The sequence below is a fragment of the Symphalangus syndactylus genome, chromosome 24 (genome assembly GCF_028878055.3).
Source record: "Symphalangus syndactylus isolate Jambi chromosome 24, NHGRI_mSymSyn1-v2.1_pri, whole genome shotgun sequence".
In the NCBI taxonomy this organism is placed as follows: domain Eukaryota; kingdom Metazoa; phylum Chordata; class Mammalia; order Primates; family Hylobatidae; genus Symphalangus; species Symphalangus syndactylus.
The window spans coordinates 66,638,327-66,662,749 of NC_072446.2; the positions used below are offsets into that span (position 1 = coordinate 66,638,327).

Genomic DNA, 24,423 nt, shown 5'->3' on the forward strand with positions numbered 1-24,423 from the left:
AATGTAAACATTTCCTCCAACTCACCTTGAGAGAGAAAAGTGCCTGCCTGAGGGATGCTGAATAAATCAAGCCCAAGGTTTAATTATGCTTATTTTGTGAATTTTCGCAAGACCATGTGAAGGGGCTTAGGGTAACCATGTAAGATTTTACTTTTCATACTGAAATTTATGTTTCAAATAGGACTTATTAAAATAGTACCAGGCTTCAATCTTTCTTGAAGTCAATAAATTAATTTCAATTATTTTAAATTTGAAGGGCCATGAATACAAATGGTGTGGGGAGAGATGCTTCACAAAATATTGCATAGCCATCTTGTAGAATTGAATTTATTAGTTAATTATTCATGCTAATGTTGTGCCTGGTTGAGGCAATGTTGGTGAACTTCTCTAAAATAAAAACTGTGTAACACAGCAAGCTGGCCTTCATTTCCTTTTCTTAAGAAAGGTGACAAAAATCATTTGAAGCAAACTATTTACATTTTTTAGAGATTTAGGTTAAAATGCCCAGGAAACAAAAGGAAGGAAGGGAGGAAGGAAAGGAGGGAGCGAGAGAGGAAGGGAGAGGGAGGAAGAAGAAAGAAAAGAAAATTAACTGTACTATATGTCACTGATATATAATTCCAAATCTAATTGAGATCAGTTTAATATAAATAATCTAGCTCATTACATATGAGAAGATAAATAAACAAAACGGTTTTAGAAACACATTATTAAGTTAATGCATACCTTTCCACTGGGAAGACCTAACTCCTTGAGTGCTTGAAAGATCACCTTTTCTGTTTTCCCCGATGCAAATGTTCTGGTAATACTAGGGCAGAAAAGAAAGAGAGACACATTTGAGTTATTGTTCATCATGTTTTCTCTGATGCAAAGATCTAGGTCCTACTATGGAGAGTGAGACTAGGGTAAAAGGAAGAGGAGAATAAAATTACTTCTCATTGTAGATGTTTTTCATTTCCCAAACTAGTTCCTCCAGTGTCCCTCTGGTTCCCGGAGCTGCTTATGCTAGTGATGCAACTTGAATCTAAGACCAGGGGTCCCCCTGGTGCTTGGGAAAACAAGGGGCAAGTGGTGCTGCAGGGACACACATTTATTTTTTATTTTTTATTTTTTGAGACAGAGTCTCACTCTGTCACCCAGGCTGGAGTGCAGTGGCACTATGTCAGCTCACTGCAACCTCCGCCTCCCAGGTTCAAGCAATTCTCCTGCCTCAGCCTCCCGAGTAGCTGGGACTACAGGTGCCTGCCACCACGCCCAGCTAATTTTTGTATTTTTAGTAGAGACGGGGTTTCATCATATTGGTGAGGCTGGTCTCAAACTCCTGACCTCAGGTGATCCACCCATCTCGGCCTTCCAAAGTGCTAGGATTACAGGCATGAGCCACAGCGCCCGGCCTGGGACACACATTTTTGGACAAAAACAATGATAAATTCTGATGTTACCAAATTGCCTTCTTATGAAAAAGGAATGTGGCAGATAAGACAGTAGCTCTAGAACAAACCCTCATGTTGACAATATCTGGGCCTAGGGAAAAGGAGGCGGCCCCTTACAACTCAACCCATGCCTTCAGTTGTCCTTATCCTGGTTCCACACTTGACCACAGGTGACACAGGCGTGATCAGACGTATTTTGTTCTTGTTTTCAAGCTAAGCACCCTTGAGCCCCTCTGAAAGGTCAGCTGCCTCAAGGATTAGGGACTTGATTGTGAAAATGATGGGTTGGGTGAGGGGGAAGGGGAACAATGATCCAATGTTTCAACACATCTCAGTAGAACCGCAAAACATGGTATTTTGGGATAGCCCTTTAACTAGAACAGTGAGCATCAAGGCTAGTAGAATAGATAACACCTTGATGAACACACTTCCCAGTGATGATAAAAGTAGGAGAGACTCTCCATTATGAACGTTTTGGTGCCACTCAGAACGAAAGCTATTGAGCAGAGGGCTTGGTACCCTGGAACACCAAACTTGGCTCTGAGCCATACCTTAGCCACTGAGGAGCCTTCACTCGCTCCCTGATTGGAAGCCCAGGTAATGTGTTACCATGATAATTTCATTTTAACTTGACATTCAGAAGTCCAGCTTGACTTGAGGATGGAGTTTTACTTCTATCCATGAGGGCTGGCTTTGGAATGCCTCCCCTGTGAGCACAGAAGGATTTTTAACAGCATTTCATGCCCAGCATTTTTGTACTTTCCGCCATCCATGCTAAGTAGAAGGCAAGTTCTGAATGAGAGTGCTGACAGTTCCTCTTCATGAGTGGGAGAAAGCACCACTTCAGTGGCAGAGTAGGACTTCCCAAAATAGACTAAGAAGTAGCTGTAGGTAAATGAATTATGTGTTCATTCACAGCTTTATTGTTTCATGCCAGGTCCAAGAATACTTCAAGAAGTACATTTTTAAGAGTTCTTGAGACAGTTGTATTCAAATATAAGGAGGCCTGTGAATTCTCTTTAACAAATCTACAAATATGGGAGAGAATATGTGTGTGACATCAATAAATGGTTAAGATTCCTAGTATAGAGGGTGTTATGTTTATATTTTTCATCTCTAGAGTTCAGGTAACTTTCATACATTAAATTTGGGGTAAGACAAAAAATTTTCTAGCCTTTTTAATTTAGGGGAAAGTAGCTGTTCAGGGTGACTTTTATTTCATAAAAAGTTTGTGTTAACCTAGCTAGTACGACTCTGGCAGGATCTGGCATCTGCTCTCAGGAGAACAATCTCTGCATAGCAATCTCAGGGGTATTCCAGCTAACTGAAGCCTCTGTTAGGTTTGGACATGCCTGGCATAACAAGATGAAAACTGATCAACATGGGCATGAATTCAGCGGGTATGGAGCCTGAGCCTTTCTGGTGAAAGAGAACCTGGGTACCAATAGCTTCTGTCTCCTACATAGAAATTGAATCTTTTGGCTAGGGTTTGGACAGGTGCCAAAAAATAGAAAGTAGAAGAATGTCTCAAAGGGAAGGGAGATGGAGGGGGGCAAGAAGGGAGATAATATCATGGCTGTGTTTCATGGGAACGTAGAGTATTTACAAAGGGAATGTGATTTACTCAAATCTCTATATAGCCCCATGTCCACATAAGCTTAGTGCCTCATAACTAACTGGTACTCAATGAGTTTTTGTTGAATCAAACTAAACCACCGCCCATTCCCCAAAAGAAATGCTACAAAAGCAAACACCCCTGAGTTGTGTCCAGTCCTATGAGAGTCCTGGTTAAATTCTATTCCGGGGGACTTCGCAAGTGGCTAAAACAGCAATGATCCTAGAAACTAAGGGAGTCCCACTCTTTGCTAGCTGAAACAGGGCATGCAATCTACACAATGGTTTTAACACCATGTTCTGAAAGTTACAGAGAACTCTTGAGTGAAGGATGAGGCAACTGCCCCAGCAGAATCATACCTTCTTCATGGGCTGCTGGGCCTTCAGGACATGGTTGGGCTGACTATATAGGAGTGCTTCCAAGATTGCACCTGCGGCTCTCAGCCGTTTTGTTTGGGATCTCTTCCAGCCCCTGCCCACAACTACTGTCTGGCTACTCACTTCCCAATTTTCTAGTCATTGGTGTTCACTCCAGGTTACGAACGAAGAGGGAAGGTGGCAAAAGAGAAGTGTTATTTCCAAAACTTTAGTCTGAGAGGGAGGATAAACTAAGTGTAAATTTGTGAATTTGAGAGAAAGGCAGACTGCATGGGTTATGTACACAGCAAGACAAGAAAAGAGGGAGACAAAAGGTAAGATGGTAAGACTTTCTTCGTGTGTTATTCCTGCAACTTCCTGGATATTAAATTTTGGTTTAATGCTAAAGAGCAGGAACCATTCCCAAGCTATGTAATCACTATGAAGCCAGATCTCTTTTAATATTATGGACAGTACACTAATAGTTTCCATTTTAAAAACTTCAGAATGATAGTGAAGAAATAACATTTTAAAAGTGCTTACTCTTCATATCCATTAAAACATTCACAACAATTTCCACCTAACTCTTGGTAGCTCATTCACCAATACAGTTACCTGATTTTTTTTTTTTTGGCATGGTATCAATTCTCCATCAACTCTAACAAACTGCCCCCAAATCACAGCTGTCTTGTGTCAAACACTTGTTAATACTGGCAAGCACCATGGAGTCCATGTCAAAGAGAGCTAAAGAAGATGCCAAAATATCTAAGCTATTTCTACAAAAAGGTGGTAATAATTTTGTATGTGAACATGTTAGATAAAACAAACAAATTTACAAGAAAAAAACAAACAACCCCATCAAAAAGTGGGCAAAGGACATGAACAGACACTTCTCCAAAGAAGACATTTATGCAGCCAAAAAACACATGAAAAAATGCTCATCATCACTGGCCATCAGAGAAATGCAAATCAAAACCACAGTGAGACACCATCTCATACCAGTTAGAATGGCCATCATTAAAAAGTCAGGAAACAACAGGTGCTGGAGAGGATGTGGAGAAATAGGAACACTTTTACACTGTTGGTGGGACTGTAAACTAGTTCAACCATTGTGGAAGTCAGTGTGGCGATTCCTCAGGGATCTAGAACTAGAAATACCATTTGACCCAGCCATCCCATTACTGGGTATATACCCAAAGGACTATCAATCATGCTGCTATAAAGACACATGCACAAGTACGTTTATTGCGGCACTATTCACAATAGCAAAGACTTGGAACCAACCCAAATGTCCAACAACGATAGACTGGATTAAGAAAATGTGGCACATATACACCATGGAATACTATGCAGCCATAAAAAATGATGAGTTTCATGTCCTTTGTAGGGACATGGATGAAACTGGAAAACATCATTCTCAGTAAACTATCGCAAGGACAAAAAACCAAACACCACATGTTCTCACTCATAGGTGGGAATTGAACTATGAGAACTCATGGACACAGGAAGGGGAACATCACACTCTGGGGACTGTTGTGGGGTGGGGGGAGGGGGGAGGGACAGTATTAGGAGATATACCTAATGCTAAATGACGAGTTAATGGGTGCAGCAAAACAACGTGGCACATGGATACATATGTAACAAACCTGCACATTGTGCACATGTACCCTAAAACCTAAAGTATAATAATAAAAAAGAATGGCAATGAAAAAAAATCACTGGAATCAGAAACGACTTCAAAGCTTGTATGACAATGACTTGATTCATAGGATACATACAAATGAAACTAAGACTGCTGGTTAGAAGTGCTTTGATCACAATCTATGTGTCTCTACTTTGCCCATTACCTGAACCTTATCTTAGAAGAAAAAGCAGGATAGTAAGGCATGTAAAAACACATCCAGCCTACATTTCTATTCTTCACACTGCTTTGTGCTCTCTGATTTTAAATAAAATGCAATAGCTGTAGGGTACTGGGATACATTAAAATAATTGTTCTGCTATTGCTCAACTGAGCAAAGGATTTTAAATAAGGATAAGCATAAAGTATCTGCCAACAACCATCAGTGAAGGCTGCTAACAGGGCTTTTTTCAATCTTCTAAAGTAGACAAAAAGTTGACTTGCTAGGGAGTTATTAAATAAAAGCAGAGAATCCTACAGATAGATTTGGAAAGACCACAACAAATGCATGAGGTCCGTGACTCAGCAAGCCCTCAATAAAGAGTTAAATTAAAAAAAAAAATTGTCCAAGGTCTTCTTCATGACTTCTATGCTTCACATTTTCTCAATATTTAAGTGGTCACATGGATACTTTAGGTTGTGATTGTTTAAAACACAAGATTGAGAAAAATGAGGACTTCTGGGACAATTCTGTTAAATATGAAAAGGGTAATGTCAAGGGAGTATGGAGATAGTCTCACAGGGATGCAGAATTGAAGCTGCAGAGCATAATGAAGCAGCTGGGCAAAGAAGGAGGCAAAGGAGAGTCAGAAATGGCCAGGAGCCACCAGCACATGCCACTGCTCAATGCATCCATACAGATGCTACGCACTTGGTGACCTGGTTATCTCTGAAAGACAGATCAATTCTAAGACAGGATTCCACCCAGTAGTTCTGGGTTTTGTTTGTTATTATTTGTTGATTTGCTTATTTGCTAAAGTGGTGTCCAGACAAGTGAACATGAACCTGAGTCTGGAGAACCCTGGAAGAGAGAGTTGGCATCTGGGGAACCCATGTTTGATTCTGGTTGTGGGCTTAGGTTCACGAATCCAGATACATGCTTGTCTTCGTGTGAACAGCAGATGCCCTGGAGCCCAGCCCAGCTTCTGGAATTTCCATGAATGCTTAAAACAAACACCAACCAAAAAGGTACTGGAGAGTTTGGTAAAGAATTCCCATCACTACTGTGGAAAGAGTTTCCAACTGTACCCAGAGACCATGTGTAAACCCTAACCCCTGGAAGGAAGTGAGAAGCAGAAAAGAGGGATGCATGGGGAATCCTCAGAGGGTGAAATCTGTCCACCTAAGTATTAAAGAACACATGTGGAGGATGTATCCTGTCCATGTTTTCTTTATTCTTGATTCCACTCAAGCCTTTTTTTTTTTTTTTGAAATGGAGTCTCACTCTGTCGCCCAGGCTGGAGTGCAGTGGTGCCATCTCGACTCACTGCAAGCTCTGCCTCCAGGTTCCACGCCATTCTCCTGCCTCAGCCTCCCAGTAGCTGGGACTACAGGTGCCCGCCACCACACCCGGCTAATTTTTTTTTTTCTTTTTGTATTTTTAGTAGAGACGGGGTTTCACTGTGTCAGCCGGGATGGTGTTGATCTCCTGACCTCATGATCCACCTGCTGTAGCCTCCCAAAGTGCTGGGATTACACGTATGAGCCACCATGCCCGGCCTCAAGCCTTTTTATTCTTTGTCATTGTTACCTGTGTCAGGGCAAAGGTGGAAAGGATAGCTCCACAGAGTGTGTGGTGTCAGTTACAGTACACGTAGAGAGTAGGCAGCACGAAGCCAGAGGAGGATCCCCATCTGCCCTGAGCACCAGAGGTGCTCAGAATAAAAATGCTCTGTTCAGAGGCATCACACTTCTCAAGACACGGTCCACACCCTTCCACAGTAGGTGCACAATATAATCTTCTTTAAGTTTAGCTAACAGTTTCTCATGGCAAATAAGCAAAAGAAACGTAAATCCTAAAAACCACTTATTTGCCGATTTTAAAAAACAGTGCTACATTTTCTGATGTTCTTTAAATTGTCAAAGTACCTCTTTTGCCACCTATTTTGACCAAAAAAATGCAGCTTTACTTCCATAAATGATTTTTACAAACTGAATATAGCATTTGTCAAAGCAACTGAAACCAAGATTCCAGAAATATCTTTAAAGCATTTAACACACAAATACTTGTGAAGGGTTTTCTCTTTGGTTTGGGATCACAAGGGTTGACCCAGGACACGGACAGCAGATAGGAATGATTACTTACCTTCTAACTGGAATTTTACCATTTGTGTTGGTCATAAATGCCAATTTCATCCAGCTGCAAAACAATAGCAATAACATTGCCTTAATGTTTCTTAGGGGGAGCAGCTTCAATTCTGTTAAGAACTTTAAAAGAAAGTTCATTCAAATCAAGAACACTGGTTCTGAAAATCAGACAATTATGTACTATAAGATGAATTTAGGGTTGTCAGATTTAGCACATAAATATATAGAGCTCTCAGTTAAACCTGAATTTCAGAAAAACAACAGGTAATTTTCTTTTACTGTATTTTCCAAATATTCCATAGGATATACTTATACTAAAATATTATTTGTTTCTTATCTAAAATTCATATTTAACTAAGTGTCCTCTATTTTATCTGGCAACCCTCGCTAAATGAGATGACTGGGTGCCTCCATTGAGCAAAACACATTGTTGGTACTTATTTGTGATTGGTCTGCTCGATTATTGCTCTGTAATAATATATTAAGGTGGTGGGAAATGCAACTGCACGGTGACACCAGCCAGCCTTGTCTTGAGGATTCATGAGGACTCATCGCTCCCAGCTCCTAGTGCTGCCAAGTACTGATCACATGGGCACCTCCTTAATTTCCAGTGGTAAAACAAGTTCATCAACTCAAATCGATGGTGAACAATTCCTTGCTTTCCCCAGGCTTTCAGGAGACTCAGAACATTTATCTGTACTTTGGAGCTAGGGCTTTTCTTAGCTAATGACTCCCATTCTTCCTGTTTCCAATCAATAATGTGCTAACAATTTGCAGAACATGATGATTTAGTAAAGTTTCTGTCTTAAGTTTCGTAGAAGCACCAGTAACTACTTTAATAACAGGATGTTTTAGGGATGAAGAGAGTGAGAGAAGACTGGGCAGAAAAAAGAGTTAAACAAAGTTGTGGTTTCAGATGGAGCTTGATTTAGCTTGAACTCATGTGATTTGTGCCAGACTTTGTGGCAAGAGGGATGGCCTTCTGTACCCTGTTGCAGCTTATCATTGGCTGTGAACTTTCTCCTAGAGGAAGGAAGAGTATAATCTTCCAGGAATGGAAGCTCCCCTTCAGCAGAGGGCAATGCTCTGAAGAAGTGGACAGGTCTGAGCCCTTGGTGAGCCCACTCTCATGGCAGATGATGGCTGGGTGAACACCAGCTTCATAAAGGGATCTGGGCAGGATGTTGTTAGCTCTCATGTCAGACAGAGATATTTGTGTCACTCAGGTATAAGCAAGCCTTCTAAAAGTTTTTGACCCTTTAGGACTATCAGTGCCTGAAGTCATAACATCAGAATATCCACTGGGTTTCTCTTTAAAAACACATGCCAGGGCAACTGCAGAGGAAAAGGAGAAGCAGCTGCACAATACATAGAAATAGATAAGACTAAATAACTTTCCTCCACTAAGAGGATGAAAGAAAAGTGGACGGATACCATAACAAGACAAGTAGTACTGAATAAAGAATACTTTCCAATTTCATCTGCATGGTCATTTTGATTCACAGATGAGGACAGTGAGGCACAAGTGTAAGAATTTGCCATGGTGAAGCTGGGATTTATAGCCTAGAGACCATACCTGTAAGCACCTGCCACAATGACCAGAAAATAAGACATGACAGTACCTTCAGGACTAACCTCTTGGCCCATTGCCAAGTGAGTATGATGAATCACACTCTTGGTGCTGGGGCATAATTTTGAGAGATGCAGGCTTATCCCTGCAATTTCTCAACATGGTTCCCCTTGGCACCTCACAGCTGCCTGCCAATGGCCCTGTGAAGGCAGATGGCCCCTACCTTCATGGATCACTGCTTTTCAAACTGGCTGACATTTGACTTTGGCTAGGATTCCTTTGTGGGTGATTTTCATGTCACCTTGAAAGGTTAACTTGGGTAGGGTTTAAATCTACCACTGTAGTACTCCTCTGGATTTCAGATACTGTAAGCTGGAGTAATTCCTTCTTTCATGGAAAAAATAAATTTGGAAATCACCATGGGATCCTTGATCAAATCTTTAAATAACTGAATCCTACCGAAAAAAATTCAGAGGTATCTTTGGATCCCTGATGGTGTGCTAAACAAGGAGCACTGCACTCGGGGCTGAGGCTTCTTTTTCACCCTAGCACAGGTGCGTTGGCAAGTGCTTCTCTTGGCCACACTCCTCATTTCTCAGTTTTATGCAGCAGAGGATAGAATTACCCCAGCACTCAGCAATGGCTCCAGACATGCAGAGCTGTCTATCAGAAAACTCAATCTGGAGACACAAAAGCCAGTACCCACAACTGAGAGGATACAGAGTGACTGAGGTTCCAGTGTCCTTTGGCCATTTGGGCTATGGGTTTATCATGCATGCCCTTCTAGGTGGCATGAAGAGTACAGGTGTGTGTTGGTCAACTCCAAGGTCAGGAGCATGGAGGGAAAGGCAAGTAGGAATTTGCCTGAGGAGAAAGGAACCACCCAGCCTTCATCTCTTCATCTGACCATTTGTTTGATAACTGCCAAGAAAAAAGACTAATGCAAACAACACTCACTGTTTCTTGAGGCATGTCATTGGACTGACATTGTTGGCCCTGAAGTTGTGTATGATTGATCTCAGGCCTTCTACCCATTGCTGAAAGAGAAAGAAAAAATATTCTTGGTGAGCAAATCTGCTGGAGTCAAATAGAGCAGTTTTTATTAGATAGATTGTATCCATTTTGTGTAATAAAAATACAAACTCTTCTTTTGTCCCTTTCCTGTCATACAGCCATCTATATTATGCAGGCTCACATGTTATTCTTTAATAAACAGCTTTCATTCTTTCCATGAAGACAAATGTGCCATCTATTGTGCCATTAAACTTTGGGCTGCCACAAAGGAATGCTGCCTACTGATTGACTTGTGAAGCTTTCTATTTGCAGCTTGTTTAAATATAAGCCCTTTTTCAGTTGCTGGCAATCTTAGTTATTTCCAACCAGCATTATACTATACATAATGACATATTTAACTATTTTCACTTTAGAGGATAAATGAATAGGGGTTCGTCAATTTTATTGTGTGATCCTTTCAATCTAAGAGTTTGTTACATATCTTACCTGACTGTTTTCCAGCAAAGCCTTAAAAAGTAAAACATTCTTTGATTGCCAGGGTGATCAGAGCAAACAGTGATGTGCTCACATAATTTCTGTATAAGGACTTGGACCTCACTTGTAGTTCATACCATCACTCCACGGTTTTACAAGGACAAGTGAAGGGAGATTGTGCATGGCAGTAGAGGAATTTGGGTCTCTAAAAGGGCATTTACTAGAAAAGCTCAGCCCATGAATTAAGGCCAACTCTGCCCTTGGGTCCAAAAACTGATGCCAATGAATGCCATAAAAGAATCATACCCTTGGCAAAACACTTCATAGCAAATTGATATTTGGGTTAAATAGAACTGTGGCCCGCACATAAGCTGGTTCCTTACCTTCTTAGGTTTACAGCCTGACTGCTTAGATTTACGGCTTAGTGCTGAGGAAGGGAAAATATCTTGGAATAGATAGTAATATAGATGTAAACTCTATCTGCACTGTCTAGTATGGTATCCACTAGACACATATGGCTATTTAAATTTAATAAATATAAAGTTCAGTGTCTCATTTGCACTAATCACATTTTACATGCTTAAACACCAACATGGGGTTGATGGCTCAGACAGTGCAGATAAAGAATATTTCCATCATCACAGATGGGACTGTTGGACAGCACTGCCTGGTAGAACCAGGTTTTAAAAAGTCAAGCAATTTAATCTCTGTAAGGGCAAAGGTGATGACTGCGTTCTAACAGAGTATGGTTTTGTTTTGCTTTTTTTTTGCTGTTTAACATTTCTTTTAATTTTAATTGTGTTAAAAATGGACATAACAAAATTTATCACCTTCACCATTTTTAAATGAAAAATTCAGTGGCAGTAAGTACATTCACGTTGTTATGCAACCAACATAACCAGCCATCTCCAGAACTCTTTTCATCTTACAAAACTGAAACTCCATTTCCATTAAATAACTCCCCATCTCCCCCTCCTCCCAGCCCTTGATAAATATTAATGCCATTCTTCTTTCTGTCTCTATGATTCTGACTATGCTAGGTGCCTCATATAAGTGGAACCATACAGAATTTGTCGTTTTGTGACTGGCTTTCTTCACTTAGCATAATGTCCTCAAAGTTCATCCATGCTCTACCATGTGTCGGAATTTCTTGCCTTTTAAAGGCTGAATAATACACTCATCCATTCGTCTCTGATGGATTCCTTGTCCATTGTGAATTGTGTGTCTACTATGAATATTGGTATACAAATAACTCAAGTTACTGCTTTCAATTCTTATTTATGGATAAATAACCAGATGTGGAACTTCTGGATCAGATAGTAATTCTATTTTTTAATTTTTAAAGGAAATACTATACTGTTTTTCATCATGGCCATACCATTTTTTCCCCCACCAACAAAGGACTGCAAATGCAAGAAGGGAACCCTTTTCCTCAAGGGTTCTAATTTGTCTACATCCTCAACAACACTTGATATTTTCTGTTTTTTGTTTGTTTGTTTCTTTTTTTAAGTAGTAGCCAAACTAATGAGTGTGAATCTAACAGTTTTTACTGATCCTGGTCACACCTAACAGTTTTTTGAGGGAAGACTTAGGGGTTATAAGAGGTAAATTTTCTTTTGTGACTAGCAAAAGCAGAGCTGTAAATAGCATTGAAAGCCTCAGCAAGCATAATGGTGGAGTCAGGATTCTGAAGGAAGAGGAAGAAATGAAATAGTAGAATTAAAGAAATGCCTCAATTATTTTTCATTGGCAGACCTCACTTCCTCTGTCAGGCTAAATATGGACTATAACTCCCTGGAGACTATCAAATATCTTCTTATTGACCTAACAAACCACAGGCCCACACAGAGTTTCCCAAGAATAGACAGAAAAAGCACAAATAATTGGGTTGGCATTAACTGGGATGCATTTTCTCAACCTGCAGGCTTATTACATGTTCTAAAACATAAAACAAAGTCCATAGTTTCCTAGGACAAAAAAAAAACTGGACAATTTCTGAGACTGTTCACTGGGCTTTTTCTGATCATTCTAATTTAGTTGTTTCTCGAAATAAATTACAGAGATGGTGCACTTTGAAGAGGCTTAAATAACTTTCATCCATCTTTTGAACATACAACGCTGGCAAGGAATCTTGTTTATTGTGATGGAAAGGTCAGTGAGAGTGACCTTTAAGGCCATCACTCCAGTGACAGGGCCTATGCTTTAGGAGGAAATGCCACCAGCATCCTCAGAAGCCCTAAAGGGCACTGGGAGGGAAGGTTGCTGCCTCTTTCTTCTTGCAATGATGAAAGTGAGGTCAACGGCCTTGCCTAAGGTCACAGAGCAGCTGGTGCAGGGCAGACAGGCAACAAGAGCTCTGTGGTACATTCTTCGTGCTGGGGATTTTTATTTTCACCCAATGGCTTGCCCACACTTCTCTCCTCATGACACGGTAAAGGCCCCTTCTATTATCATTCAGGTAAAGTACATGTAACATAACAAGGGCAAAGGACTGTAGGAAAAATATCAATGCTTCTTTGTCTTTTTTTTAACATAAAGTAGATGAAATGCCAGCAGGTGTCAGTAGAGCCCTGGAGTTTTGTTGGAAAGTTACACCAGGAGTGAACTAGATGCCTATCAACTTGTTTGACCATTTCCAGACTAACAGAAGCAATAAACCACAAATTGGATATTTGTTTTTGGGAATTGCTGAAAATAAGCTCGTGTGGTAATCATCTACATAGCGTCCAGGAGGCGCATTTTCCAGTCCTTGGAACACAAGTCATTGGCTAGATGGCGACATGCTCCTGAGATGACTTCTGCCACACTGGGCACTTTCCTTCTGGTCCGGCCTCCCCAAGCCGAAGCCTGAGCCTGGGTGCTAGGGAACCAGACCACAGGAGGTTGGCTGTGATGTTCGGATCAGCATGGTTTCCCTGCTTCCCTAGCAGCTTGTTAATTGCTACTGTTCTCCCATTTTTTTAACCTTTTCTAACCATTCCTAAGTTAACTTAAAGTGTATTTCAGTCCTTCTAAGAAAAAGGGGGAAAGAAAAACTCTTTAAGGGACTTGAGGGCTTGTGCTGAATTGTTTGGAGGGCAAGGAGAGAAAGAGAAGCTGCCTCTAATTCTCTCCTGGAACTTTTGACCTCTCCTCTGGGACTCCTTAAATTTATTTTCACCACCCAGGCCCTGTCCAACTTCCAGGCACATGTTTAGACCTTGCCCTTAACCATCTATCACCTTTGCCCCGGGAACATTAGGACTGACACAGACAAAAATAATCCCTTTCCCATGAAAATACAAATGTAGAGAGACACAGATACAACAAACCCAAACCGAAAATACTATGAAGTTACATTGAGCATATATTTTACTTTTTTCTTTTAAAAATATTGGTTAGGGTTTTTCCCCCACTTTAGGAAAACAATATTTAAATATGCTTCATAGGAAAGTGTAAAGCAAAGAAATACACAGTAAGAAGTAAACATCACCCCAAATCTCATGACGTATATTAAGAATTGGCCACCAATAACATTTTGCTATTGGTATTTCCTTTTTTGTTGTTGTTTTTTTGAGATGGAGTCTTGCTCTGTTGCCCAGGCTGGAGTGCAGTGGCATGATCTCGGTTCACTGCAACATCTACCTCCCAGGTTCAAGCGGTTCTCCTTCCTCAGCCTCCTGAGTAGATGGGATTGCGGGTGCTCACCACCACTCTCGGCTAATTTTTTTTCTGTACTCTTAGTAGAGATGGGGTTTCACCATGTTGGCCAGGGTGTCTTGAACTCCTGACCTCAGGTGATCTGTTCACCTTGGCCTCCCAAAGTGCTGGAATTACAGGGGTAAGCCACCGTGCCCAGTCTGCTATTGGTATTTCTAAGCTTTCACTAGGCATAGGCTGGTCTATCATCCTAAAATAACTAGCCCTATTATTCATCAGGCAGCACTACTTTCAATCTTAGAGTTCCAATCTTATCTCTAGGTTTTGATCCTGAAGAATTATTTTTAGTCTTTAGTCAAAGAAGCATATTGTCAACAGAAAAATGAACAGAGACCCTATGGCACTCTCCAAGTTTGTGACGTAATTTTCTCCAAGGGACTCAGTAGCATCCTCCTTCATCTTTTGATGTTTGGCTCTCTGTTTTCACAGAAGAGGCTACTAGTGAAGGCATCTTAACTAAGCTGTTCAAAAGTTAACTAGAGGCTTGTTATTAAAATGTAGTCCGGGGACCAGCAGCATCAGGATCACCTGGGAACTTGTTAAAATGCAAATTATCAGGCCTCAGGCTGAATCGGTCTTTAGGATGGGAAATAGGAATCTATGTTTTAATCAGCCTTCTATGTGATTCTTCTGCACACACACATATAAGAAGCACTGTTGCAATCCCTTACTACTTAAAGGGCCCCTAGACCAACAGCATCAACATCACCTGGGAGCTTGTTAGGAATGCAGAGTCCCAGGTCTCACCCCAGAACCATGGAATCAGAATCTGCATTTTAGCATGATCCCCAGATGACTGGTGCGCACATCAGAATTTGAGAAGCAGAGGTCTAAAAGAGCAGCCCCGCTCAACTTGGAGTTCTCCTTCCACTGCCCACATAAGATGTGAGTTTGGTTTTTGTCTTTGTCTGACACACAACAAAATACCATATATGGGTAGCTTATAAACAACAGAAATTTATTTCTTACAGTTCTGGGGGCTGGGGAATCCAAGATCAAGGCGCCAACAGATTGGGTGGCAGCTTTCTAGTTCATAGGTGGTGCCTTCTAGCTATGTCCTCATGCAGTGGAAAGGGCTAGGGAGCTGTCTGGTACCTTTTTAAAATAAGGACACTAATCCTGTTCCTGAGGGCTCCACACTCATGACCTAATCACCTCCCAAAGGCCCCATCCTCTAATGCCATCACCTTAGAGGGTAGGATTTCTGTTTATTAATTTTGGTGGGACACAAACATTCAGGACACAGCAGTTTCCTAAGGGAGCTGCTGTTTCTGAGAGTGACTACACATGAGAGTGACTACACATAGAATATCCTATCTCATAGTGATAGCCCTGGGAAGAGCCCCATGGTTCTAGATCCACTCTTGGTTTTTGTCATGTCCCACCCCACCTGGGCTGAACAAATGTGTTCACTAGAATGGAAACCCTGACCTGCACATTTTTAGGGGATTGAAGTTCACATTTCTTGTATGTGCAAGCAAGAGGATGCAAGATGCTACAGGCAGCGGCTTTCATCTTCCCTATGTCTGAGCTGTGAGAATAATCAATGATGGGGCCATCTGAAATATTTAAAACATGGGAACTTCTTGGTATCAGCAACTCACAAATCTAGATCGATGAATTTTTTTTTTTTGTTTTCTTGTTTTACTTTTCTATTTGTTTTGAGACAGGGTTTTGTTCTGTTTCCCAGGCTGGAGTGCAGTGGCCACAATCAAGGCTCACTGCTGCCTTGACCTCCCTGGGTCCAGATGATTCTCTGACCTCAGCCTCCCAGAAGCTGAGACCACAAGTGTGAGCCACCACACCCAGCCAGTTTTGGTATTTTTTGTATAGATGGAGTCTCGCCATGTTGCCCAGGTTGGTCTCAAACTCCTGGGCTCAAGCTGTGTACCAGCTTCGGCCTCCTAAAGTGCTGGGATTACAGGCATGAGCCACTGCACCCAGCCTATTTTTGTTTAAGTGAATGGAGATAAGAAAAAGTTGGCATTTTTCAAGTAGCTACTTTCAAGGTGCCTAATTGCTCTATCAATTAGTTTTAATCTGCTCAAATAATATGTCAGGAATGTATATAATTTGAAATACAGTTTTTGACTCCTTGGCACTGTGAATTCTGTTAAGACCTAAAGGGCATTCAAGAGAAATGAGACCCATTTCCATGCACTTGGAGCAAACTATGAAGATTTTCAAGTAAAGATTTCCACAGGATCTAATCTTGTCTAAGATAGAATTCCTCATAAGGTGCTTAGATGTAAAACTGCAACATTTCACAAATCTACAGATGAATGCTATTCAGTGCAGGAACTACACCTTCTTCTTAAGCTAGAAATTTAGTTTCATGAAGGCATTGAGTTTTAGATTGCCACGAAATATAGCCAGTGCCTCAGATTCTAAAATAAATAGGGACTGTAGATAAATCACCACCAACATGTTTCCTCTTAGGAGTCTATAAAAGCATGGCAAATGAAATCATTTCATTTGAATTAGGAGGTTTAGTTGGCATTAAATTGTCAGTATTTAACTTTGAGGGCAGGCTAAAGGGAAGACATTTCCAGCTGGTACATTGTTAAAAGAACGATGCGGATAGCACTTAGAGACTAGACTGGTAGTTCCCAGCACCTGTGGTATATTAGCATCACCTGGGGGACTTATAAGACATTTCAGAAGCCTGGGTCTCACCCTAGAGATTCCAACTAATAATTAGAATGTACTTGGGCTATCTTTCAATCTGCTTTTTTAAACACTGCAGGTAATTCTAACGTGAACCTATAGTTGAGGACAATTGAACTAGATGATGTGAACTAAATTTGGCTTGGGCAGGTGTTTCTCAAGCTTTAATGTGCATTTGGATCACCTGGGGGCATTTGTGAACCACAGAGTTGGATTTAGTAAGCCTGGCGTCTGCACTGAGATTCTGCATTTCTAACAAGCTTCCAGCAGATACCAGGCAGGCATTTGGGCTTGCCAGATTCCTGTGCCCTAGGCTCACAAGGATACCAGGGCTTGTACCTTATTTCTAGACAAATTGCATATCTTGAATACCATGAAGAACTCCACCGAAGAAAAGGTAGTTCCAGTCTGCATTATGCCAGAGGTTCTCAAATGTGGTTCCCTTGATCAGCGGGTTGAGCATCGTGTAGGAGTTTACCGTAAGTGCCCATTCTCAGGCCCTATCCCAAATCTACAGAATCAGCAACTTGGGGGTGGGGCCCAGTAATCTGCATTTTAACAAGCCTCCAGGTGTCTATAATGCAGCAACCACTCCAGTAGGCGAGTTATCAGAGCACCTGGTGCTAATGAGAAAGAAAATTAACTGAAGGGGAGGTGTAGGTGGCCACTGGAGGGTAGGCTTGTTTTGTTTTATTTTGAATTAATTTTATTGAGCTATAATTTTTATATAATGATTGATCTTTAAGCTTTGATTCAAATTTTTCAAATGCTAACTAACTACCTTCAGGGTGAGCACTTAAAATTTTAAGTTCTCATTCCCTGGTTTTGGATGAAAATTCACACACACCCCACTGCATGTGTTGAAGTATTTGAAAGAAAGTTACAGGCAACATAAAAGCAATGCAGGCAGCCGTAGGGAGGTTGGATAAGAGGATATTTCACAGCCACAGGAAATTCAGGAGCTGGTGATTTCCAGGATCTCATCAGGCAGCAGGGAGCTGGCCCAGAGGAAGACTGTTGGAAGTTACAGCTCCTCCTGTCTGAGATAGTTCTGGTCTGGAAGATCTGGGCTTCTTGGGATAACTCTTACTAGATGATTCAGTACAGAAACCAGACAGAGGTCTACTTCTTAGAATTGGGGTACATCAGAACATGACTTGGGCCACCAACTGTCCAGTCCAGACCTAAGGACCAAGGCCAGAGACAGCAGAGCAGCAGGAGGAGCCAGAGGCTAAGGGCCGGCATTCCCAAAGCCTGAGTCCCCATTCCCATGGCATTTGGTCCAGGTCTGAGGCCTGGGAATTATAAAACCCCAGTGGCAGAGGTGGAGAGTGGAGAAGCTGATGGTACAGACAGGACTTGACAACTGAAATGAACATTTTATCTTTCAAAGGTATTCATCTAGGACAGTAAATCCAGCCTAAAATTAAAAAGGAACAAAACCACTAATGTTTGTTTGTATAACAGACCAACTTCTAAATCATGTTAAGAAGTAAAAATCAAACAAGTTCTCTCTTTCATGTCAGCTGATTTCTCCTGGCTCCACCAAGGACAGACAAGTGCAGGTACTGTTAGTCTCACAAGATAAAAATGTCAGTGTTGGAAACGCCCACATGCCCATGGGACAAGAGGGCAATTCACCATGAACTGTTGCTGCAAGAAAGATGAGTGCAAGAAAACAGACAGTGAAGACTTTCCTGCATAATAAAGAAGCTAAGCTGCCATCCTACACAAGTCCAGTTGATAAACCCAGGATAGAAAGCTACATCAGTGAGCCTGTGATAATAACTGACAGCAACCTACTTCCGAAATTGGTGGCTAAAAAGCAACAGGACTTTTGACCCCACAAAAATTAAAAAGACAACCCAACATTAATTTCAAAAGCCCTTGGGAAGTCAATAATAATCCTCAAAAAGTTTTCAAAATCTAAAAGGGAAGAATTGAAAGGGGGAAAAAGAGAGCAACTGGGGCCTCTTTTTCTTGACACAGACTGAAGCTACAGAGTAAAGTTGATGAAAGTGAAAGAAGAAATGTATTAAGTGTCATATGATTTTTAAATCACCCTCAGAGCGTGCTGAATGAGTATGTGAGCAAGAAATAAGCTGCCATCTATGAGTATGGGAGGCTGTATTTGAAAGATAGAACTGAATGGGTTAGGATAATATTTATACATTCCTAGACAAAATTAAATCATATGATTCTTAAATCACCCTCAGAGCATGGTGAATGCGTATTTGTGCAAGAAATAAGCTGCCATCTATGAGTATGGGTGGCTGTGTTTGAAAGAGATAATTGAATGGGTGAGGATAATATTTATACATTCCTAGACAAAATTAACTTAGTCACTACCAGAGAGTCAAAACAGTCTATCTATCTTGACAACACTGGCCAGTTAGGTCAAATAGGTCCTCTAAATAGTCACAAGAAAAAAGAGGATACCTGTGCTGTTCAGAAGCTGCAGTCCCAAACTTCCATACCAAATGGCTTTGTTAGCATTCCTTAGACACAATTTTTGCATTGCCTAAGCCTGATTCTATATATTAATAGATACCCTGTAGCAATGTCCTATTGGATCTATAGAATCTTGTCACAAATAACTGCATATATTTCCAAATATCTACTACAATAAATATACTGTTATGGACACAAAAGATCAGGAGGGAAAAATGTATACATACAGTTTACTTACATTAATGCCTACATTCACTTGTGCTTCCGATTTAGATATACAACACATGATGTTCTTTGGTGCCTCAAAGTCCACAGACCAACTACATTCCTACGTCCCCAGAAATCTTTCAAAAACAAAGTAAGATATTTGGTTTATTTTATGTAACATTATTTGGCATCCAAATGGAGAGCTCTAGAAGAATGGAGGGATTTTAAAATGTTGAGAAAACCAAAAGCATCATCTTAAGCCAGTCAGCAACCATCAGTTTTTTGACAGCATTACTTTTGGACTCAACTCAGTCAAATTTGTAAAATTCTGTTGGTATGGGATGAGTAAACAGCTGGTGAATTAAAAGGTGTTCATAAAGTTGTTTCTTTAGTTGATGGCCTGTATTTATCACCCCCAAGGTCACATTCTTCCTGACATGTACCTGTTGACAATGTTGGCAAATTAAGTCATGCCAAAGTAAATAGTATTTCAACTTGAGGACAATCCTACCTGCTTAGCCTGAGATCAATATAATCAATCAAGAAGCCTTTGTCTAACTCTTAACTAGGCAGCATCAACCAATTTAGTTCAGGTAAATCAAATCTATAGGTAATTCTATAAACTAAACAGGACTTTCAATATAAGAGCTACTAAAAGGAATCTAAATCGGTGGGCTTGAGTTTCATTACCTGGTTCTCTATCTTTTAAGGTAAAGTCTCCCCACACACAGCAGAAAACAGTGAGGAGTGAAGACAAGTGGAAGTGGAAAAATAGGGAAAATAAATAGAGTATTTATGGTAAATATGAATGCTTAGATTACATCATTGTTTTGATACTTCTAGAAAAATATTGAGCTGAATAATGCCTCTATGATATAATTTACTGACTTTTCTTCAGTGCCTCACTGGTTCTGAAAGACGTTAATGGTGTCCCATCAAAAAAACAAAAAAAAAGTTTAGGAAACAGCTGAATAGCTTTCTTCCTTGCTGAGATCCACAGAAGAATAACACTTCTGTTGATGGGTGCAGCACATCAACATGGCACATGTATACATATGTAACTAACCTGCACGCTGTGCACATGTACCCTAAAACTTAAAAAAAAAAAAAGAGTAAAGCACTAAGACTCAAATACATCTGAGACCCAGCTCCTCCAAAAATAATAATAATAATACTTCTTCTGAAAGTGCTACCATAAAGAAACCTGTCTAAAGGCTTTCTCATGCTTAGCTGACCAAAGAACCCCCTTTATATGTGGACTTTTTTAAGGAATCCTTTTTTCAGGCCACTAATTCGGGAAGTACTACTGTATGACTATAGCTCCCACAGATAATGATCTTAAAACATTTGCCTAAAAAGTACATTAACATCAGTGTTACAGGTGAAAGAGGATGTTCCCCCCACTCCCCGCCCCAGTTTTTATACAGATAAGCTAAATTAGCCAACTGGCTGTGCACGGTGGCTCACGCCTGTAATCCCAACACTTTGGGAGGCCGAGATGGGTGGATCACTTGAGGCCAGGAGTTTGAGACCAGCCTGGTCAACATGGTGAAACCCGGTCTCTACTAAAAATACAATAATTAGCCGGGTGTGGTGGCATGCACCTGTAATCCCAGGTACTTGGGAGGCCGAGGCACAAGAATAACTTGAACCCCGAAGGCAGAGGTTGTGGTGAGCTGAGAACACACCACTGTATTACAGCCTTGGGGGACACAGTGAGACTCTGCCTCAGAAAAAAAAAGAGAAAAAGAAAAAGAAGCCAACTGTGAATTGCAGCACAGGGTGGTGGTAGAATTCAGGATCTAGAGCACTAGAGAGAGCCACCGCCTGGGTTCAAAACACCACTTACTGGACGTATGGCCTTGGAAAAGTCAAGTTACTCAACCTCTCTGGGCGTCTTTATTTGTAAAACGAGGATAATCATAATACCTATCCCACAGACTTGTGAGAGTTAGAGATAATACACATCAAGCACTTTGAACAGTGTCTGACACACAATATAAACTACTTTCCTGCTGCTACTGTTATTAGCATTATTATTAGAGACCAGCAAATCTTTTCCATTAAGAGCCAGATAATAAATATTTTAGGCTTCAGGGGCACACATGGTTCTCTATTGTCTAGTTTTCCTGTTTTTTTTTTTTTTATTTTTTAAACATCACTTCAAAAATGTAAAAGCCATTCTTAGTTCATAGGACATACAAAAATCAGGCTAAGGGTTGTGTTCAGCCCATGGCCTGCACCTGCCAACCCCGGATTATGATAATTAAATTACTGGCTCCAGATCATAGAGCTTGGAGGCAACAAAGTCTCATGTAATACAAGGGATTCTACCCACTTCTTCATGCCATCCACTTTTTAATTTTGCCACACAGATGAGAAAACATACAAATACATGTAGGCCCATGTCAGCATACATTATGTTCCCAATGGCAATTTTTTGCTAGCACTGGAAACTGGGGCTATGTGGAAAATGGAAAAGCAATTTAAAGTCAGTGACATTTTTCTCTCCCAGGGGCCAAAAGGTGAAATACAAACTTCATGTTATGCTTCTAGTGCAATTAGAGTAATTCATTTTGCATTCCCTTGGTGGAGTCATTTGATAACACTTGCAACTAGGACAAAATGAGCTCCTCTGGGCTGGGTCTAGAGTCTCTTCTTATGAAACCTATCAAGTTCATGAAATGCAGTGGTGAGAAAGGCTCCAGCACTGAAAACCATGTGCCCCATGAAGAGCACAGCATTTCAAACACAACTGTGAAGGAGGCTGGATGATTTCTAAAACGGCAAGAGCTGAGCACCCATGAAAATCCACCTCACAGATCATGGGGATTTGCGGTTACATTGAAGCATAAGAAAAAGTTTTAATTTAAACAGGAGAATGCACATAATAAAATGCAGTATATTAAACAGCATGAGTCCAATGGCATATAAAAAGGAAAGTGTGTGGAGAATAAAAAGACACATTAGAGTGGTTATCAACGCTGTGGGGAGAGGGGATGGGGAAGAACCGCTTATTGGGCATGCGGTTTCCTTTGGGGGTGATGAAAATGTTTTGAAAGTAGGTAGAAGTGGTGCTTGCTCAACATTGTGAATGTACTAAATGGCACTGAATTGTTCACTTTAGAATGGTTAATTTTATGTTATACAAATTTCACTTGAATTAAGAAAAGACACAGAAGGGGGAATGCACTTTAGGGGATTTTTAGTTTCTTTTTTTCTTTCTTTTTTTTTTTTTTTTTACTTTCCTGTACTTAGAATGTAGTGCAAGTACATCCTCAATCATGAGCAACATTCCTTTAGCATTCAGGAAACACAGTCAACAGTATAAAAACATACTGTCCATGCAAATGTTTAAATGACCTTGTCAACATGGTCAGTGCAGTTGCAGAGAACCTGGGAGCTAAGCGGAGGCTTGAGGCTTCTTTCATCTTTGATACTCTCATCCAAGGAAACCACTTCACTGATGCAGGTGACAAAATTCCCTGAAAACAACAGCAAATCTCCTCTAGCTTCAGCTGCATGTTCCTGAAGAATCATTTTGGCCAGGAGCTTTTAAGTAAGTCCAGCACTAAGAAAAATGCCAGCTAAAAATCCACATTTAATTCCTTATGAAAGTAGGGAGTTTCAAACAAACAAACAAACAAACATAGACCTTTTCAGGATTTCAGAGGCCTAGAGATGTGCCACAGAGACAGAACAGAGCTCGCCCCATGGACAAGCCCCTAAGGATCCTAAGTAGTATATGATCTCTGTCCTATTGCATCACCCATAGCAGGTCATGCAACTAACAGGTTCCTCAGAGAAAAAAATTTAAACAAATTCATTGTTCCTTTTTCTCCCTGATCCAAAGTAACCAGACCCTCAATTTCTGATTAGCTGTATCATCATACTCCCAGTTAATCAGAATTAGAATCTGGTCTCTATTTTAGCTTCTCTAACTTTACCCAGGAACAAAACCTCTGGATTCCACATTAAATGTTTCTCAGATCTTTCCTTCTTGTGTAACTGATTGAAGCCGAGAACAACTAATTTTCTTGCATTCCATCCCAGGATCTCTCAACCTTTAATGTCCACAGGAAGTACCTGGAATGACTTCTGTCACCTCTCCAACCACAAAGCCTCCTCTCCTAGTAGCTGACTCCTGGTGTCATGATGATGTAGTCCCAGTTAAGCTTATCTAGGGATTTCCATGTGTATACAAGTGTCCTGTCAAAGCAACTAACTTGGACTGTCCTTGGCTCCTGGTACACTTTATTTTGCAAAAAGAGTCCTTCCTTAAGTCTTTTTTTTTTTTTTTTTTTTTTTTGAGACGGAGTCTCACTCTGTTGCCAGGCTGGAGTGCAGCAGCACGATCTTGGCCCACTACAACCTCCACCTCTTGGGTTCAAACGATTCTCCTGCCTCAGTCTCCTGAGTAGCTGGAACTACAGGCATGGGCCACCACACCTGGCTAATTTTTGTATTTTTAGTAGAGACAGGGTTTCACCATGTTAGCCAGGATTGTCTCGATCTCTTGACCTCATGATCCGCCTGCCTCGGCCTCCCAAAGTGCTGGGATTACAGGTGTGAGCCACCATGCCCGGCCAGTCCTTCCTTAAGTCTTATAAGAGAAAGTGACTTCAAAGGACACATGGTGCAATTCCTTTCTTTTACAAATGGGGATTAAAAAGATTAATATAATTGAAATGATTTGTCCAAGTTCAGGTTTCATCAAAAAAATATTTCTGGATGAATAGCTGAATGAAGAAATAAAGGAACAAACAGGTATCTTTCATTTAAAATGCCAATAAGGTGAACACATTAAGTCAATATTAGCATTCACTTCAGTGCAGGTGTGTTAATGCTACATGGTGTCTGATGTCTATAGCTAGGGTTCTAAATGATCCACTGACAAGTTTGTCATTTTGCACAATGTTTAAAAAATGAGTTGTCAACATTTTAATATC

General features: G+C 40.7%; 1 protein-coding gene across 17 annotated transcripts in view; it reads right to left on the minus strand.

The window, feature by feature from the left end:
* The window catches only part of PLCB4 (phospholipase C beta 4), a 413,770-nt gene that overhangs the window by 106,910 nt on the left and 282,437 nt on the right, over window positions 1-24,423 (minus strand). For all 17 annotated transcript variants that reach the window (XM_055266705.2, XM_055266699.2, XM_055266709.2 and 14 more), the window contains 3 exons: window positions 9,920-9,999; window positions 7,391-7,444; window positions 727-808 (listed from right to left, as the gene is read on the minus strand). In XM_055266705.2, the coding sequence (XP_055122680.1) occupies window positions 727-808; window positions 7,391-7,444; window positions 9,920-9,999 (216 nt within the window). The remainder of the gene's footprint in view (window positions 1-726; window positions 809-7,390; window positions 7,445-9,919; window positions 10,000-24,423) is intronic.